At 35.7% G+C, this 21,071-nt stretch overlaps 1 protein-coding gene across 5 annotated transcripts in view; it reads left to right on the plus strand.

Annotated features, from left to right (window-relative positions):
• CNBD1 (cyclic nucleotide binding domain containing 1) overlaps positions 1 to 21,071 on the plus strand; it is a 631,440-nt gene that overhangs the window by 439,803 nt on the left and 170,566 nt on the right. For all 5 annotated transcript variants that reach the window (XR_008509177.2, XM_054518647.2, XM_054518649.2 and 2 more), the window contains 2 exons: positions 257 to 394; positions 2,117 to 2,249. Coding sequence is in view for 4 of the 5 variants with exons in the window: in XM_054518647.2 (XP_054374622.2) it covers positions 257 to 394; positions 2,117 to 2,249 (271 nt within the window). In the remaining variant the exon portion in view is untranslated. The remainder of the gene's footprint in view (positions 1 to 256; positions 395 to 2,116; positions 2,250 to 21,071) is intronic.

The raw sequence follows: 21,071 nt of genomic DNA on the forward strand, positions 1-21,071 counted from the left end.
CTAATAGGCACTTTAAATCACTGAATAAAACAGAAGATTTTTTATGTTATTTTCTTCATGTCGGTGAAAAAGAATGGCCATTTCTCTTGCCTTGGGAAGTGACATTGAGCAGAAGTAGTAGGAGCCATCCATGCAGAGACAGTTTAGAACCCCCTCTTTCCTAGAATGAAAGCTTGACCTACAATCCAATCCTTCTCTGGCATTTTTATGTTGATGAGTGGTAATAAACATTAAATTGTCTCTGGTATTTTTACAGCTTAGCAAATGGAGTACCTTTGGGACTCTGGAAGTTATACCTGAGATTGATTCGGAAACACAGATGTTCTCGGTGGTGACAGAAGATGATTGTGAAATTCTTAAAATCCCAGCAAAGGGATATGCAAAGATAAAGGAGGTAAGATGATATCTAATATTATATAAAAACAAAAATTGGGCATAAACTCAAGCTACATTTTGATTCTCTAGACAAAGACAGCTATATTAAATTTTAATTTAACCTAGAGACCATAAAAATGTTGTTTATTTGACAAAAATCACTTAAGAGTGCTGGTGATAGGTAGGTGAGGTGTAAACAAAGGTCTCAATGAATATATTTTAGGTAATTTTTAAATACCCTTTGGCTTTTCATTAATTTCAAACTCATTAATTTATTCATTCATTCATTCACTCATTCATTCATTCGTTCAACAAATATGTGTTTTGCATGTTTGCAGCATGTCATATGCTAAGAATACTAGAATAATAAGACAGATAATAGTACTGCTGCTTTCCCAGTCTCATAGTCTACTTTAAAAGGAAAAATACTTGAATGTGATTGGCATGATATTTCATAATTACAACAGATATCAAACTCAGAGCTGCATGAATAAGTGATAACAACTTATTCTGATTCCCTAATTCTGCGTTTTTAAGATAACTTCATTTACTTAAAGTTTAATAATTTATTCTCTTCTAATCAAATCCAAATTTTTTCTTGACTCCTATTTTTCCTCCTTTGGATAGCAGAGGAAGTTTGTATAAATAATGAGATTGAGGCTAGGGGCGGTGGCTCATGCCTGTAATCTCAGCACTTTGGGAGGCCAAAGAGGGTGGATCACCTGAGGTGGGGAGTTCGAGCCAGCCTGACCAACATGGAGAAACCCCTTCTCTACTAAAAAGACCAAATTAGCTGGGGTTGATGGCACATCCCTGTAATCCCAGCACTTTAGGAGACCAAAGCAGGCAGATCACCAGAGGTCGGGAGTTCGAGACCGGCCTGACCAACATGGAGAAACCCTGTCTCTACTGAAAATACAAAATTAGCCGGACATGGCGGTGCATGCCTGTAATCCCAGCTACTAGGGAGGCTGAGGCAGGAGAATTGCTTGAACCCAGGAAGTGGAGTTTTTGGTGAGGAAAGATCGCACCATTGTACTCCAGCCTGGACAACAAGAGTAAAACTCCATCTCAAAAATAAATAAATAAATAAAAAATAATGGGATTGAAAGGTTTCCATGATCCTTCTGTTTCATTTTTTTTTGAATGAGCTTAAGCCAGGTGCAGGTCCTGCAGAAAGCTGGCTTAAGCCATGGTTCAGTGCTCATGTGGAGTGGAGTTGAGAAGACATCCATCTTCTTGGGTCTCCAATTGTGGGGAATTCTTGTGATTTAGTTGTCCCAGTGTCAGTAGTGCAGGTAATTCTCTCAGAATTCAATGTTATTCCAAATCCCTGATGTTCATTTGTTTTGATTTTCAGAGTTGCTAGCTTTAACAAAAAATTCTGTATGTTTTGTTTTTATTTCCCAAATATCAGTACCAGTTACTTGATTTTATCAAACACAACTTTTTAGTTTAATCTTGACTATGACAGGGTTTTTAAAAACTTCTAAAACATTTATAGAAGTATAATATATTATGAAAGGTGAGCAAATATAATTTTAGTAAGTAGATCTGAAGATTAACATTTTAATATGTCTATGTGGCCACAGAGTGATGCTCTGATAAAATTCAAATGTATTCTATACTAACTTATATTCGTATGGCCTTTATTTTACTTCTCTCACCATTTATCTATTTGCTATTTCTTTGATTTTAAATTGCCTGTTATTAAAAATTTGATAATGTCATTCTATTTTAGGAAAAAATAAAACTTGAAAATATGCAAAAGTTGAAATTAATCCGTATGTGTCCTTATTATGAGGAATGGCCTACTTTATCCATATATGAGCTAATTGCACTCCTTAAATGGAAAAAATTTCCTCCAGGTCATGGTGAGTTTAATGCAATTTTAGATCATTTTGTTTGCATTCTGTTACATTATTGGAATTGAAATTCTTCATAGTTGTAATATTTTATACAATATTTCTTCATATAAATATTCTCTAATTTATTTGATAATAACATTTGAATTGGACATTTAGATTATTTCCTGCTTTTTATTAAAAATGATACTATGCTGGCTTGAAGAGTGGTCTCAGGACTAACCTTACTTTTAACATCTCTCTCTACTCCCTATAACTGTTCCCCCCTTGCTCCACCCTGACAGTTACTATAAGGGCCAAACTGAAAAGGATAAATACTAGAGGGTATAGCCACTCACACAGGAGAAAACGAAAAAAAACATTTTTTTCTTTTCCTTTTTCCTGGGTGGATAACTATTTAAGCAGCAAGGTTGCTAATCTGTACTTGTGCTACATATATTAGCCGTGGAAAAAAATAATTATGGAGAATGAGTGAGGCCTAGATAAGAGAAAGCAGCAGTGAAGCACCTACATTTTCAATATTCAGCATAGCAAGGATGCACGGATTTCCTGGATTATGTGTAGACAAAAAGTGCAGGTGGTATTGAGTCATTTTGCATGATTTGTCCACCTATGAAAGCCAATTTAACAAGGGTTGCTAACCCAAGAGGAACTGTGGTAGGATGGGCCAGAGTGTGTCCGGAATTGGTGGGTTCTTGGTCTCACTGACTTCAAGAATGAAGCCGCAGACCTTCACGGCGAGTGTTACAGCTCTTAAGGTGGCGCGTCTGGAGTTTGTTCCTTCTGATGTTCAGATGTATTCGGAGTTTCTTCCTTCTGGTGGGTTCCTAGTCTCGCTGGCTCAGGAGTGAAGCTGCAGACCTTCGCAGTGAGTGTTACAGCTCTTAAGGCAGCGCGTCTGGAGTTGTTTGTTCCTCCTCGTGGGCTCGTGGGCTCGCTGGCTTCAGGAGTGAAGCTGCAGATCTTCGCGGTGAGTGTTACAGCTCATAAAAGCAGCGTGGACCCAAAGAGCGAGCAGTAGCAAGATATATTGCAAAGAGGGAAAGAACAAAGCTTCCACAGTGTGGAAGGGGACCCGAGCAGGTTGCCAATGCTGGCTAGGGCAGCCTGCTTTTATTCTCTTATCTGGCCCCACCCACATCCTGCTGATTGGTAGAGCCAAGTGGCCTGTTTTGACAGGGTGCTGATTGGTGCGTTTACAATCCCTGAGCTAGATACAAAGGTTCTCTACATCCCTATCAGATTAGTTAGATACAGAGTTTCAACACACAGGTTCTCCAAGGCCCCACCAGAGCAGCTAGATAGAGTGTCGATTGGTGCATTCACAAACCTTGAGCTAAACACAGGGTGCTGATTGGTGTGTTTACAAATCCTGAGCTAGACACAGGGTGCCGATTGGTGTGTTTACAATCCCTGAGCTAGACATAAAGGTTCTCCAAGGCCCCTCCAGAGCAGCTAGATACAGAGTGTCGATTGGTGCACTCACAAACCTTGAGCTAAACACCGGGTGCTGGTTGGTGTGTTTACAAACCTCGAGCTAGATACAGAGTGCTGATTGGTGTATTTACAATCCCTGAGCTAGACATAAAGGTTCTCCAAGTCCCCACAAGAGAAGCTAGATACAGAGTGTCCAGTGATGCACTCACAAACCTTGAGCTAAACACAGGGTGCTGATTGGTGTGTTTGCAAACCTTGAGCTAGATACAGAGTGCCGACTGGTGTGTTTACGATCCCTGAGCTAGACATAAAGGTTCTCCAAGTCCCCACCAGAGCAGCTAGATACAGAGTGTGGAGTGGTGCACTCACAAACCTTGAGCTAAACACAGGTGCTGATTGGTGTGTTTACAAACCTTGAGCTAGATACAGGGTGCCGATTGGTGTGTTTACAAACCTTGAGCTAGATACAGAGTGCCGATTGGTGTGTTTACAATCCCTGAGCTAGATAATAAAGACTCTCCACGTCCTCACCAGACTCAGGAGCCCAGCTGGCTTCACCTAGTGGATCCTGCACCAGGGCTGCAGGTGGAGCTCCTTGATAGTCCTGCGCCGTATGCTCACACTCCTCAGCCCTTGGGTGATCGATGGGACTGGGTGCCCTGGAGCAGGGGGCGTCACTCGTCGGGGAGGCTCGGGCTGCACAGGAACCCACGGAGGCGGGGGAAGGCTCAGGCATGGCGGGCTGCAGTCCCTAGGCCTGCCGCGGGAAGGCAGCTAAGGCCCGTTGAGAAATCGAGTGCAGCGCGGGTGGGCTGGCACTGCTGGAGGACCCAGTACACCCTCCACAGCCGCTGGCCCGGGTGCTAAGTCCCTCATTGGCGGGGGCTGGCAGGGCCGGCCGGCTGCTCCGAGTGCGGGGCCGGCCAAGCTCATGCCCAGCCAGAACTCCAGCTGGCCCGCAAGCGCCACACGCAACCCTGGTTCCCGCTCACGCCTCTCCCTCCACACCTCCCTGCAAGCTGAGGGAGTGGGCTCCGGCCTTGGCCAGCCCAGAAAGGGGCTCCCACAGTGTAGCGGTGAGCTGAAGGGCTCCTCAAGTGCCGCCAAAGTGGTAGCCCAGGCAGAGGAGGCACTGAGAGCGAGCGAGGGCTATGAGGACTGCCAGCACGCTGTCACCTCTCAAGAGCTCTAGATCTCTTTTGGTAACGAAACACAATTGCTACATGAAAGACAGCCACAGGTAACAGAGAGAGGATGGCAACCTCACCTCTCTTTCCTTGGCAACCTCACCTCTCTTTCCTCACAGCCAGTGAAGGAGCCAGAATTTAGATTATAATGGAAGAGGAAGTGTTTGAAAGAAATACTTCTACCCAAAGTCTGCAAAGCCACAATTATAGTGAGGGACATTTTTAATTTAAGTTTGAGATTAAAGTTCTAAAACGAATGAATCTGATTGGTAAATTCTAGACAGCAACTATTTTAATAATAAAAACATGGCAGACTAGTTATGAAATGTGGCTAAGGTATCCTTTGAGGGAAACACTGTAACACAGGAAAACGAAGTTCAGCATACCAGGAGTTCTTTTACTGAAAAAAAGTAAATAATCATTAGAGGCAAGTTTATGCTTTAAAAAGCAGGGATACTCTAATAAACCACTTAAATTTGGTGAGAATCTAAAACCTTTCTCGTATTTGTTCCAAATTTCCTTCTACTGCTTGCATTTATATTTTATTTATCATGTTTTTGAGATGTAGCATTTAATCCATGTTTAGTCAAATAACTATTTTTGCTCATAAATTTGAATATTTGTAGTATTATGTTTTTGTTTATGACATATTTTTTCCTAATCAGTTATAAATGGCATTTTTTAACCAAAAGTACAAATGGAAGGCAAGTAGTAAACTGACTTGTAAAAAATCGGGAATTGAATATTTCTAAATTCACCATGTTTATTACATAGAAACAGATGAGCATCCCAGAACCAGTTTGATACCTCGAGGTGCCAGTGATTCAAGTACCTGTGATGGTGATGCCTTTTTGTTCCTTCATTCATCCTTCACTGGTCTCTTTTGTTTTGGACAATATTTTCTAGTGTAGCATATTAATTCTTTTAATAATTTTTCACCATATTTGCTATTTTTCATGGTTGCTTTATTTTTTATGGTGGTTTTGGATTTGTCATGGTTTTGTCACAGGTTTCCCACTTTGTATCAGAAATATCAAATTTTGATCCTTGCCTCTCTTCCATGCTTTTAATAAAAATATAATAGCCAATCCTTGCCCATCTATCATTATATTAATATTTTTGAGGTGATTAGAAAGGAGGAAAGAGACCATCATAAAGATATTTTAAATTAGGGGATCCAAAAGAATTTGAAATTTGGAAAGGGGAGAATGATTATGTGTGTTAATATGTTTACTAATGATAATAATCTGTCTGTTGATCTAAAATATCAATCAAAAGTACTAAAATTTTGCATCAAAGAGCTAAAAAGGTACTGAGACAGTTAACATACTGTTTCCTAGACTAATATTGAATTCAAGTTCTTTTTTGTAAATATCTTGAAAAATAAATGGTGGTGTTTGTTAAACTACTGATTGCATTGGACAATCTGTGAGTCTATTGAATAAGTCAAAATAATATTGTTTTCTCACCTATTCCCAAACATATAAATGTGTGGTACTTTCATAGTTTTAGAAAATATTTATCCTCCCTAGAGAAGAATGACAATTTCATCTGATAATCATCAAAGCCCTATGAGTTCTGAAAGACTGTAGTTTTTATAAATACATATACCTATGTGAAGAATAAGTCCTGTCAAACTCATCTAATTTTCTTTTATGGTAGTGACAAACTTGATATATCAAAGAGAAGAATTGGATTATAATACTTCCTGACTGTTTACTCAAGATTTAGTTTGAATTTTTATCAGAGAATGTAGAATGTAGCTCAAATTACACTTTTATTATCTGGTTTGAAAATTAGCAATAGTATGATTTCCAAAGCATAATTATGTGTGTTTTGATCTTATTTTAAGAATGTATAGTGGATACAGTTTCAGAGGGATTTAGTTAATTATTCAAAAGCTTGATAGAGTTTAGGATTAATCCTTGGCAATCAATGAAATAAGTAAAGCTTGTGTCTGACTCTATTTGCTTTGGTAACTTCTTAAATCTTCCTACTTCTGCTTCATATGCCAAGGGAACCTTAGTATAATGAATATGTACAGTGTTGCTTATAATTTGGGTGTGTCCAGTTTATATCATGTCAGCTAAAGTCTTCCCAGTTGTTATTCTTTCAAGATGTGGCTGACTTGAAAGTGACAACCAGCTTAGGTCACTAATCAACCTGTTCCCATGTGTATCATGAATATAAGAAAAAATGGTAAACTGAGTTGGCAAACATTTAACTATGTATGCATATTTTGCTGTTTTCTTGCTTATGTCAGTATGCCCCCATCTTTCTCCAGGTAGGATTTGATATAGCAAACATGTTAATTGGGAAAACTAAAAAAATTACAGCAACATATTTAGTACAGAAAGATAAAGTATGTGAAAATCATAATAATAACAGTAATAGTCAAAATTATATCTAGTTATGTCAAACCAAAAGTGGAGTGTTTCAGTCACAAAATACATAAGCTCTACATCCCTTCAACTTTTTGACGTCAGTCTCTTCCAGTTCAATTTACTCTTCAGAGAATCAAAAGTCTCAGTCCCATGAGACACTCTTGAGCATCCCAGAACCAGTTTGATACCTCGAGGCGCCAGTGATTCAAGTACCTGTGATGGTGATGCCTTTTTGTTCCTTCATTCATCCTTTACTGGTCTCTTTTGTCTTGGACAATATTTTCTAGTGTAGCATATTAATTCTTCTAATATTTTTTCACCATATTTGTTACTTTTTATGGTTGCTTTAGGGCTTACCATATAAATTTTAATTTAGCGGAATCTACTTCAGATTTTTACTAACTTAATTCCAGTTTTAAATGTGACTCATATAGCTCTATTTCCATTTCCTCCTTTATATGTTATTATTATTATACATATTGCATCTACATATGTTACAAATTTAACAATACATTATTATTTTATATGAAGTTATGTTTCAAAAACAGAGAAAAAAGATCAAATATATATTTATAGGGTTCATTATATTAGACATCTTATTTACCATTTGTAGTCCTTTTTATTTGTTCCTGTGGACTTGAGTTGTCATCTGATATGCTTTCCTTAGTTCAGTATCAGTTTTCTCCCACCTGTTTTCTTATGCTGCTATTGGCAAATATATTATATTTCTATATGTTATAGATCCAACAACATTATACACATATTATTTCACACAATCACTCTTTATGAGTAAGAGAAGAATGGATAAGAAATATGCATTTCTCCTACCTTTTACAATTACACATTTACCTTTAGTGGTACTTTTTAATTTTTCATGTAGATTCAAATTACTATCTGGGGATGCTTGTTTGCAGCCTGAACTTTTTTTAGTATTTCTTTGAGGGAATATATGCTAGTAACAAATACTGCCAGGTTTTCTTGTACTGAGAATTTCTTCATTTCTCCTTTACTTTTGAAAGACAGCTTTGCAGGGTGTAGGATCTGAAGCTGAAATTGGGTTATTTTGTATATGTTAAAAATGCAATCCCACTTTCTTCTGGTTTCTATTGTTTCTGATGAGAAGACAGCTGTTAATTTTATTGAGATTTACTTATAAGTGACAAGGCTTTTGCTTGCTGGTTTCAATATTTTCTCCTTGTCTTTGGCTTAAAGAAGTTTTACTATAATGTGTCTGTTTGCTTATTTTCTTACCTAAGACTAGAATATTCTGTCACATACTTTAAAGCCCTATTTATTACAATCTCTTCTGTTTCTGACTCTCTTCTATATTGTTAGCTATGCTAATCAGTTTTAAAGTTTTTCTTGTTATTCACCCACTTAGAAATAGTCTATGTCCTCTCATTGTTATTCAGGTAAAATGCAAAATCTTTAATATAGTTTGAAAGGCCATTCGTATCTGGGCAATACCTATATCTCAAAGTTTTAATTTTAATAATTCTTCTCCTTTTTGTTCATGTTTCTGCCAACCTGGACTTTTATTAGTTCTTCTAGTGTCACTATCGCCATTGAGGCCTTTTACACATGTTGTTCCTTCTTCCTGGAGAAGTTACTTACCCCTCATTTCAGTATATTTACTATTGTTAAGATAATGTTTTCTGGACCAATTGAGATTCTATTGCTCTTTCTTGCTTGCAGAGATGCCTCTTTGTCTCTCTGGGGGTCAAGAAACATTTTCTGCTAAAGAGCAGATATTAATATTAGCTTTGTAGGTCATATAGTGCCTCTGTTACATATCCGCCTCCTTCTTCTTTTTAATGCCTTTAACAATGTAAGAATCATCCTTAGTTGTGGTGTTATAAAAAAAAAATCGGCCTTGGGTCAGATTTGGTCCATGGGCTAAAGTTTTCCAACTCCTGTCCTATCTTATTTTGTTAATCACCTTATTTTTGGGGTTGGGGGGGCACGGGGGACAAAGTCTTATTATATTACCCAGGCTGGACTCAAACTCCTGGGCTCAAGTGATCATTCCACCTCAGCCATTCGAGTAGCTGAGACTAAAGGCACATGCCACCATGCCTGGCTTTCCTTGTACTATCTTAACACTCATTATGCTGTGTCATAATTAATAGCTTAAGGGTCAGTTTGTCACTAGACTTAAAATGTCTTTGGAATGGGACCATCTTATTTTTTAGTACCCAACAAGTATCTAGAATTTGCAAGCCCTTGAAAATATTGTTGATGAGTGAATGAATATTTTGATGTCAGTGTTTACCCTTAGACCAAAGTTATGACTTTTTTCTTCCAAAAGAAAATAATTTAACTCTTTGCTGCTCAGTACATCTGGGTTGTAGTAACATTTGGCATTAATTCTGTTTGAGGTAAATGCTATCATTGATTCAATCTTAAAATATATTAAGACATTTATTGATAAATCTCCTGATTAAAACACAATGTGTTGCTTTGCTGTCTTTGAGTAGATGTTTTACAGAATTGCATCGTTGCAATAAATCAACCATTAATAATGCTGAAAGGCTATACTGTCTTAAACTCACAATCCAGAGATAATAAAGGCAATTTGGATTTAAGGTGAGGTTAAATAAGGAAAACGTTAGCACGGCATTAAGGACAATAGTTAAAGAAGTTTGAAAGTCTGTTCTCTTCAGTGAATCACCAAGAGTAAAAGATTTGTAGAATCTATCAACCAATTTTTGTTTTTGGTCATCATGTTTAATTCTCACTATGCATGCGGCAAGCTTTCTACTACATGGGGTGTGAGAAATGGAATGACCACTGATAAATGTAATTCAAGTATAATTTCCCTCCTTCTTATTAAGTTTGTCATCATATGTATTGTTCTTATTAATACAACTGTAAGAAAAAATTTTGGTGAATGATGAATACTGTAGATTATATGGCTCAGTGACGCTTCCAAACACTTCTAACCAAACTGTGAAAGCTAAAAACAGCTAAAGACTACATGTTCCAGAATCCTTTGTAAAAGTTTTAATTTTGATCGTGGCCTCCATTCTGCCCAGATATATTTCTCTACAGCATTTGGAAGAAGTCAGGAGCAGCTCTCCTTGCAACCATGGTGATGAGCATGGTAGTTCTAAAGTTCATCCCCTGTATCACACGTAATGAGTGGCACAGAGCAGCAGGAGTGAGGTTTCCTTTAGAAGAGCTCTGTGTTGTGAGTGGGCATTTCCGCTGGCCACTCTATTTTCTTGCTCTATAGTAACTGAATTCTAGTTTTATGGCCCTACTAGAGCTTCCTAACACTCTCTGATAAACGACTTTTTATTTAAGTCAAATGCTTGAGTAACTACACTGTACTCCTTACTATCTAGGATAGTTTGTTAATCTCAAAGATTTAATAATTAGAAAAACACAAAAAGTATGATTTTTAAACAAATGAGATCAAAATATGATGTCTTAAAATGATTTTCACTATCTCATGGACATATATATTATCTAACATAATAAATATCAATACACACAGTGGAAACTGAATAGGAGAGAGGATTTTTTGGCTATGGTTGAACCCAAAGTAGGACTGATAATGTTAGGCAGGGAAAATAGCATAAGCCAATATATGGTTTGCAGATCTTGCTTTAGAAAAGTTGATCAAACAGCCCAATTTAATCAGATGCATATTCATGAACATTGGGAGATCAGTCAGACTTTCTGTAGTCTCAGGCATTTTAAATACCATATTCATATGCTTGGGCTTTAACTTGCAGATAATGTGACATCATTAAAGGTTTTGAATAACAGAAGAGACCTGAAAAAGTCAAAGTTTTAGGGGAATAGCAGAGCAATATGAGTGATAGTTGAAAGGAGAGAGGTACTAGAAAACCAGAACAATTAGGAGTCTATTTTGGTAGTACCAGAGGCGAAGACATGAGAGGCAATGGAGATAAGAGGTAGTGGTGACAGTAATAATGGAAATAAATTAATATGAGGAATGTTTTCATTATTTGGGAGTATTATATAGAATAGATCTTTTCAAATACATTTCCACTTCTTTGCAATGCTGACAGTCTATACATGTTGGGGATGTTCTGGTTTTTCAGATCTCTACCAGAGTATTCTGTACCTGCACAGATGCATATGTCTGTGGATGTTAGTTTAAACACACATCAGACACTGAGAATGGATTCTCAAGCATGGGTTGAAAGGGACCTGTGCTCTCACTCACCACCTGCAGCATTAGAACACAGTTCCTGGTATTTCTCACTGTCTCTACTCCAAAATCTTTTGTGAGTGCAGGCCACTATTTATAAATGTTCAGAGGAGAGTTGCTTTTATTTTCCTACCCAGAGCCCAAGCATAAAGATAGTTTCCTGAATGACTCACTTCATGTGTGGAAAGATATTTTTAATTCATGTTTTCATTGATAGTCTTCATTGACATTATTTTCCCTTTACTCTTACTTTTGTCATTAAAACTCAAGCACTTTGGCTATTGCCATCTGCAAATGCTCCCAAGGCTTCTTATGGGCCTGTTTACCACTTTTTTCAGCTTTATCTGTAATATATATATTTTTTACTATGAAAGGATTTATGGTGATATTGATCATCTAAAGGTACAAATTCAGAATATATGTATTTTATTGTTTTCTAAATAATATTTCTTAAGATTACTTAAATATAATCCAGTATCTCAACATAGACTTTTCTGTTAGAATTTTTTTTTACAATTCAAGAACCTTCAATTTATTTTCCATGAAGCTTCTTTTTTTTATAACTGTTTTCTTATGATTTTGTAGTATACCTTTTTGCTAGAGTAATAATTAGTAATAGAAATGTATGATGCCTATGTAAAATTTAATCATTTCATTAACATTCTCTGAAAAGAGTTTCTACTATTATTACCATAGAAGCTTTAATAATTTACCTCAGAAGTATTATGGCTAGAAATATCATTAAAATATAATGTTATAGTATAACAATGCACTACAGAATCATTGATTTTGTTTTCAATCATTTTTGACTTTGACAAAGATATTTATATCTATAGAATACTTCAAACATACTTTGTAGAAAGTATATAGTTTAATTTCTTACTCAGAAATTAGCCTTCCGATTTTATTAATAATATGATAGTATATAGTTTAATTTCTTACTCAGAATTTAGCCTTCTGATTTTATTAATAATATGATAAATGTGAACAGTATATTAGTTATGTAAAGTTAAAAAAGTACTGCTTATTTAAATAATTATCCAGCTGCTAGATAATAATTAAATTAAAATAGATTAAGAATTTATTTAATTAATTCAAATCCCTCGGAAGTAGAGAAGATAAAATTAAACACCTTTTAATAATGGAACACTCATCTATTCAAATTCCCCATGAGTAGATAGAGCTTTTCATCAGTAACCCAGGCAACTACTGAAGCTCTTTATAGAGCTCTTTTCTCTACCTCTTTCTACTTCTCACAAATGACCATTGCTTCTTTATTTTGTCACGACATAAACTATATTTCCTATTATTGCAATTAACTTTTAGTATTGTATCTCCTGACATTTAGAAGGAAAGTTGCATTTCTCTTCACCTAAAAAATAAAATTGCATAATTTCATTTTCTCACATTTGAGGCAAACTTAATATATAAAAATAAATTTGAAACTTTTTTCTCTAAGCAAACCAAATATGTGAACATTTAAATCTAGAGAAATGCTAAATTATAAATACTATTCATTTTAATAAAAGTAATTTCTACTAAAATTTCCAAAGTAGAACTTTTTAAAATGTGAACTCTTATGTTTCGCTATGAATATTATTTATAACCAAACTGTTAACAATGATTATTGCTGCTTGGTGCTATTGATTGTCTTTTTTCCTGTTTTTCTGTATATTCTAGACATTCTATAATAAATATATATGTTTATAGCGAAATAAATAGGTACAATTATAATACAATTTGATTTCTAAAAACCTAAAACAATATTTTTAATAAAGAAGCAATTCATATTGGATGTTGTGATCCACCATTCCTGTCTTCTACCCATAGGAGTGCATTAGCGTAAGTCCTTGCCATCTTAGGTTTGACAGTTTTCATCAACTTTGGCAATACATACTTTTGGGAATGCCTTCTGCGTGGAAAGTTTCTTCACATTCAGAGGGATAAAAGGAACAAAGATAGAGCCCAAAATAATAGAAGTAGTCAGTTAGGTAAGTAGGGGAGGGAGAAAGGGGGAAGAAGTGAAAATAGAAAAGAGGGTCTTATTTGCTTCCAAATTCTAAGGCCAGGTCATTAGTGTGTAAAAGTAAATAAAGCCAAAGGGATTCTTTGTGAATAGTGACATCTTGAGTATGTCTAACAAGAGGACATAAAGAAGCAGGATTGACTGTTGGAAAAGTAATTAGTATCTATATATGTCTATATAATTTGGTATATATATACGTGTATATATATACACATATATATACACGTATATATATACACACATATATATACATATATGTATATATACACACATATATATACATATATGTATATATACACACATATATATACATATATGTATATATATACACACATATATACATATATGTATATATATACACACATATATACATATATGTATATATATACACACATATATACATATATGTATATATACACACACATATATACATATATGTATATATATACACATATATACGTATATATGTATATATATACGTATATATGTGTATATATACATATATATACGTATATATGTGTATATATATACATATATGTACATGTGTATATATATACATGTATATATATACATATATACACATATATATACACACACGTATATATGTATATATACGTGTGTATATATATATGTGTGTGTGTCTATATAATTTGGTAATGCTGTCATGACCAGTGATCACTGAATTCATTTCCTTTGTATATCTGATGTCTATAAAAAGAGAAATAAGACTTTAAATCATAAAACAGGCTATAATTCATAAAGTATCATAGTGTAATAATATATGATTTGAGGAAGTATCTTAGGCTGATACTTACAGAAATATAATGCAAGCCACATATATCATTTTAAATTTTCTAGCAGATACATTTAAAAAGTAAAAAATTAGGCCAGCGCTGTGGCTCACTCCCGTAATCCTAGCACTTTGGAAGGCCGAGGCGGGCGGATCATGAGATCGGGAAATCGGACCATCCTCGCTAACATGGTGAAACCCCTTCTCTACTAGAAATACAAACAAAAAATTAGCCGGGCTTGGTGGCGGGTGCCTGTAGTCCCAGCTACTCGGGAGGCTAAGGCAGGAGAATGGCGTGAACCCGAGAGGTGGAGCTTGCAGTGAGCCGAGATTGTGCCACTGCAGTCCAGCCTGGGTCCGTCTCAAAAAAAAAAAAAAAGGAAAAAATTAAATAATACATTTTATGTAACACATACACATATCTAATTTGATATGTGACCAACATAAAATTACGAATTAGACACTTTATACCTTTTTCATATTTTGTTTTCATATTAAGTCTTCAAAATCCAGTGTTATTGCACACTTACAGCGTATCTCTATTTGACTGTGCCACATTTTAAATGCTCAGTAGCTACATGTGGCTAGCGGCTACCCTATGGGATAGCACGGTCTTAGAACATGCAATACTCTTTCTGATACTGTAAAACAGAAAAAGAGGCAAAAATATTGGCGTAACAGATATACAGATATGAATTTTTAAATCTGTGTAAAGATTAACTATGATTTCTTTTTAAAAATCTTATGAATCATTTTAATAATAACTTCCTAAAAAGTGACTAGAGCTAAGAGGGTGAACCATGTCAATAAAGGTTTGTTTTTCTTACTCTGACATTTGAATGTCCTTAATCTGTCCATAATCACACATTTACAGATGCATTTGTGAGAATGTGGGGGGGTGTGTGTGTGTGATTATCTCAAGAAAATGAAAACATATTTACCTGTAACATTTTAATTTTCATTTTAAAATAAACTATGTTGTGCTAATAAATCTGTTGAGATACCAGGATTATGAATTAAATATCTTAGATCTTAATCTTTATGGATGCTAATGGGCCTCATGAAGTGATATTTATATCTCTATATTCTATCTAGAATTCTATATTTTATCCAGAATTCTATATTCTATATATTCTCTCTACATATTCTATATCTCTATATCTATATTAATAAGATCCTTATTAATATAGACATTATTAACATATTAATAAGAGCTTTATTATTAATATAGATTTGTATAAGCTGAACTATATTATAAATACATCAGGAAACAATATTTACAGGCATCTTATAATTATTTGAGAAAGTGATTTTCAAATTTTTTGTAAATCTGATTTTTATTATTGTTATTGTAACATTACTTTTTTTTAATATAAAGGTAATTTTATATTCCACTAAGTTTTACCCCACTTGCAAATAGACTATGCATGTTTATAGTTTAAAAATTATATAGATTCATGGTGTCATAAATTTGAAATCTATAGTATTCCCCTCCCCTCAAGAAAATAGTATTAATTGCTTAGGTTCCCAGGACAAAGCGCGATGGAGGACTTAACGTATCCTTCTCTGCTTCTGAAAATGAGGGGCTACTCCTCACCCCATGACCGCTACACCCTGACCCATTGAACAACATAAATGGATATTCCTTTAGCTTCAAATGTGCCTTGGTTTCTTTTTTCCCTCTTTTGTTTTTGAGTTGGAGCCTCTCACTGATGCCCAGGCTGGAGTGCAGTGGAGCAATCTTGGCTCACTGCAACCTTCACCTCCCGGGTTCAAGTGATTATCCTGCTTCAGCCTCCTGAGTAGCCAGGATTACAGGCTCCCACCATAAGGCCCGGCTAATTTTTTGTAGTTTTAGTAGAGATGGGGTTTCACCGTGTTGGCCAGGCTGGTCTCGAACTCCTGACCTTGTGATTTGCCTGCCTCGGCCTCCCAAAGTGCTGGGATTACAGATGTGAGCCACCGTGCCTGGCCCAAATGTGCCTTGGTTTCTTTGCTTTGTCCAGAAGATTGGGTAAGGGAAAAATCAGCATTTATTGAACATCTGCTCTGTGTCAGCTACTTTCTAGTTACTTTCACACACATTGTCTCATTTACTTCTCAAAACCTCTATCAGAAAAGTATATTTGCTTTATTAATACAGAAACTCAATCTCAAACGTTTACTATTCCAAGGTTAGACTTTTGGTAAATGTCATGTTTGAAATCCAGAACTGATAAATGTGAAAATAAATCTTCTTTCTGTTACATTATGAAATTTCTTCAAGAGGCTTTCTAGTGTTTGGAAAAGTCTGAAGCAACTGCCTGTGGGTTTGCAGAGGTAAGAGTATCACGACACCAGTCAGTACAAAAATCTGGGTTTTATTTATTCATTTGTAAACTCAAGCCAGTTCTCTATTCCACTTTTTCCAATTATTTGCTTTTGAGAGTCTCAGGATTATCCTTCCTTCCTCTCCTTCCACATTTTCTCCCCTGTCCCTTCTCCTGGCCATACTTCTCTAGTCCCGATGGTCTTGTTAGATCACAGTGCAGTTTGTAGATTTTCCTTCACTCTCTTTTTCAGAAAGAAATGCCAAAATGGTGTTTTAAGAAGCTTTTATTGCTGTAATAAACAGAAAGAAATAGACATATGGTTAAAAAGCTCCTCACAGCATTCCATCTTCTCCTCCTGTTCACATAGACCTTCCTTAGTTTTCGTGTAAATGAAATAAGTCTTTGGGAACATGCAGTCCTGAATTAGATCCAAATGCATTTCCCAGAAAATCATAGATTAAATGGATTTTGGATTGTTAATTTGATAAGTTAATTGGGTTCCTCGTTTGTTGGAGAAGACCAGAATGAGGGCTGAAAACTCAGTCCAAATATGAGACAGAGTGAGTAATAGCTATGAAAATTGTCCCAGATCATTTGTCACCTGGGTGTATGTTAGAAAAAGGTACTACTTTCTTGTGGCAGATGTGGCCCTATGCTAGGGAACATATAGTGGTAGGATCATGAGCTGGATTTCAGCCACACTACACCCTGCAGCCAGGTGTCCTTTTGCAGTGAACAGCCTGCAAAATCATGTATATGCAGTGACCTTCCATCTCTCTGTTCCTTTCTCCTTCCACATATAACATTCTGAAATCATATACTTGATCTTGGATTATAAATAGGGCCAATGGCCTAGAAATATGGAGAAAAAAATGAAAAATATGATATAGTGAAAGCGAAACATGAAGAGTTTTCTTAGCCCATTGGACACTTGGCTTAACCAGGCAAATGTTAATATGTGGAGAACATATGCAAATCAGTTATCCATGAGTCAGCATCACTTGCAGTTTAAAAAATATAAATATGATATCAAAACTCAATATTATAGTTTTATGAATTATAAAGTATTTTTAAATATTTTCTTTTTTTTATTATTATTATTATTATTATTATTATACTTTAGGTTTTATGGTACATGTGCGCAATGTGCAGGTAAGTTACATATGTATACATGTGCCATGCTGGTGCGCTGCACCCACCAACTCGTCATCTAGCATTAGGTATATCTCCCAATGCTATCCCTCCCCCCTCCCCCCACCCCACAACAGTCCCCAGAGTGTGATGTTCCCCTTCCTGTGTCCATGTGTTCTCATTGTTCAATTCCCACCTATGAGTGAGAAATATTTTCAAATTGATTTTATTAATATTATTCTCAGAAATGGAAACTATTTTAACAAAATATTTGTGTCCATGTGTATAGCCATAGAGATTAGACACAGACACAGCATGCTATAATGACAATGAATTATATCTTCATCAATAAGTATTTACAATATATAAAACCTCAAAAGTCTAGAGAGTCACCAGAAAGAGTATCTGTTACTATTGAGTTTAAAATCCATATTGAAAAACTTTAAAAAAATCTAAAGTTATGCATTGTTCAGTTGGAAACTAGACACATTAACTTCTAAGAAGCTAAAATTTTGTAGCTATACTGGTATGTTAGGGCCACTAGCTGGTCACTTAATTGAAGACATTAGAAAATCATATAAAATGACATATATAGCTTAAGCATTTTATTTTAATTAAAAGTATTTATCATGGAGTCAGACACAATGGATAGTGCTTGTAGTCCCAGCTACTCAGGAGGGAAGGTGGGAAGATTGTTAGATGTATATGAGTGTGTATACACACACACATTCTATTTCCAGTGTTTGGAGGGTGAGGGCCTCTTATTTTAGTATGGTTCCACTGACTAGAGATCTGAATTTTTTGTGTAATTATGAATTTTAGCATCTATTCATTTAAGGAGGGAAAACAAAATCTTTTGTGAAGACTAAAAATTTCTTTTGTACAATACAAAAGATGAAACAAAATGTTGGTTCTTTGAAAAAATAAATAAAATTGATAGACCATTGGCATGATTAACCAAGAAAAGAAGAGAGAAAATCCAAATAACCTCACTAAGAAACAAAACAGGAGATATTACAACTGACACCACTGAAATACAGAAGATCACTCCAGGCTACTGTGAACACCTTTACATACATAAACTAGAAGACCTAGAAGAGATGGATAAATTCCTGGAAAAAATACAACCCTCCTAGCTTAAATCAGAAAGAATTAGATACCCTGAACAGACTAATAACAAGCAGCAAGATTGAAATGGTAATTTAAAAATTGCCAACAAAAAAAGTCCAGGACCAGATGGATTCACAGCAGAATTCTACCAAACATTCAAAGAATTGGTACTAATCATTTTGAAACAATTCCACAAGACAGAGAAAGAAAGAACCCTCCTTAATTTATTTTATGAAGCCAGCATCACCCTAATACCAAAACCAGGAAAGGACATAACCAGAAAAGAAAACTACAGACCAATATCCTTGATGAACACAGATGCTAAAATCCTTAATAAAATACTTGCTAACTAAATCAAACAACATATCAAAAAGATAATCTGCCATGATCAGGTGGGTTTCATACCAAGGATGCAGGGATAGTTTAACATATGCAAGTCAATAAATGTGATACACCATATAAACAGAACGCAAGTCAATAAATGTGATACACCACATAAACAGAATTAAAAACAAAAATCACAACTAAGATCAGAGCAGAACTGAAGGAAATAGAGACACAAAAAACCCTTCAAAAAATCAATGAATCCAGGACCTGGTTTTTTGAAAGGATCAACAAAATTGATAGACCACTAACAAGACTAATAAAGAAGAAAAGAGAGAAGAATCAAATAGAGGCAATAAAAAATGATAAAGGGGATATCACCACTGATTCCACAGAAATACAAACTACCATCAGAGAATACTATAAACACCTCTACACAAATAAACTAGAAAATCTAGAAGAAATGGATAAGTTCCTCCACACATACACCCTCCCAAGACTAAACCAGGAAGGAGTTGAATCTCTGAATAGACTAATACCAGGCTCTGAAATTGAGGCAATAATTAATAGCTTACCAACCAAAAAAAGCCCAGGACCAGATGGATTCACAGCCGAATTCTACCAGAGGTACAAGGAGGAACTGGTACCATTCCTTCTGAAACTATTTCAATCAATAGAAAAAGAGGGAATTCTCCCTACCTCATTTTATGAGGCCAGCATCATCCTGATACCAAAGCCTGGCAGAGACACAACAAAAAAAGAGAATGTTAGACCAATATCCCTGATGAACATTGAAGCAAATATCCTCAGTAAAATACTGGCAAACCGAATCCAGCAGCACATCGAAAAGCTTATCCCCCATGATCAAGTGGGCTTCATCCCTGGGATGCAAGGCTGGTTCAACACACACAAATCAATAAACGTAATCCAGCATAAAAACAGAAACAAAGACAAAAACCACATGATTATCTCAATAGATGCAGAAAAGGCCTTTGACAAAATTCAACAACCCTTCATGCTAAAAACTCTCAATAAATTAGGTATTGATGGGACATATCTCAAAATAATAAGAGCTATTTATGACAAACCCACAGCCAATATCATCCTGAATGGGCAAAAACTGGAAGCATTCCCTTTGAAAACTGGCACAAGACAGGGATGCCCTCTCTCACCACTACTATTCAACATAGTGTTGGAAGTTCTGGCCAGGGCAATCAGGCAGCAGAAGGAAATAAAGGGTATTCAATTAGGAAAAGAGGAAGTCAAATTGTCCCTGTTTGCAGATGACATGATTGTATATTTAGAAAACCCCATTGTCTCAGCCTAAAATCTCCTTAAGCTGATAGGCAACTTCAGCAAAGTCTCAGGATACAAAATCAATGTGCAAAAATCACAAGCATTCTTATACACCAATAACAGACAGAGAGCCAAATCATGAGTGAACTCCCATTCACAATTACTTCAAAGAGAATAAAATACCTAGGAATCCAACTTACAAGGGACATGAAGGACCTCTTCAAGGAGAACTACAAACCACTGCTCAATGAAATAAAAGAGGATACAAACAAATGGAAGAACATTCCATGCTCATGGGTAGGAAGAATCAATATCATGAAAATGGCCATACTGCCCAAGGTAATTTATAGATTCAATGCCATCCCCATCAAGCTGTCAATGACTTTCTTTACAGAATTGGAAAAAACTACTTTAAAGTTCATATGGAACCAAAAAAGAGCCCGCATTACCAAGTCAATCCTAAGCCAAAAGAACAAAGCCGGAGGCATCATGCTACCTGACTTCAAACTATACTACAAGGCTACAGTAACCAAAACAGCATGGTACTGGTACCAAAACAGAGATATAGACCAATGGAACAGAACAGATCCCTCAGAAATAATGCTGCATATCTACAACCATCTGATCTTTGACAAACCTGACAAAAACAAG

This window comes from Pongo abelii, chromosome 7 (genome assembly GCF_028885655.2).
Source record: "Pongo abelii isolate AG06213 chromosome 7, NHGRI_mPonAbe1-v2.0_pri, whole genome shotgun sequence".
In the NCBI taxonomy this organism is placed as follows: domain Eukaryota; kingdom Metazoa; phylum Chordata; class Mammalia; order Primates; family Hominidae; genus Pongo; species Pongo abelii.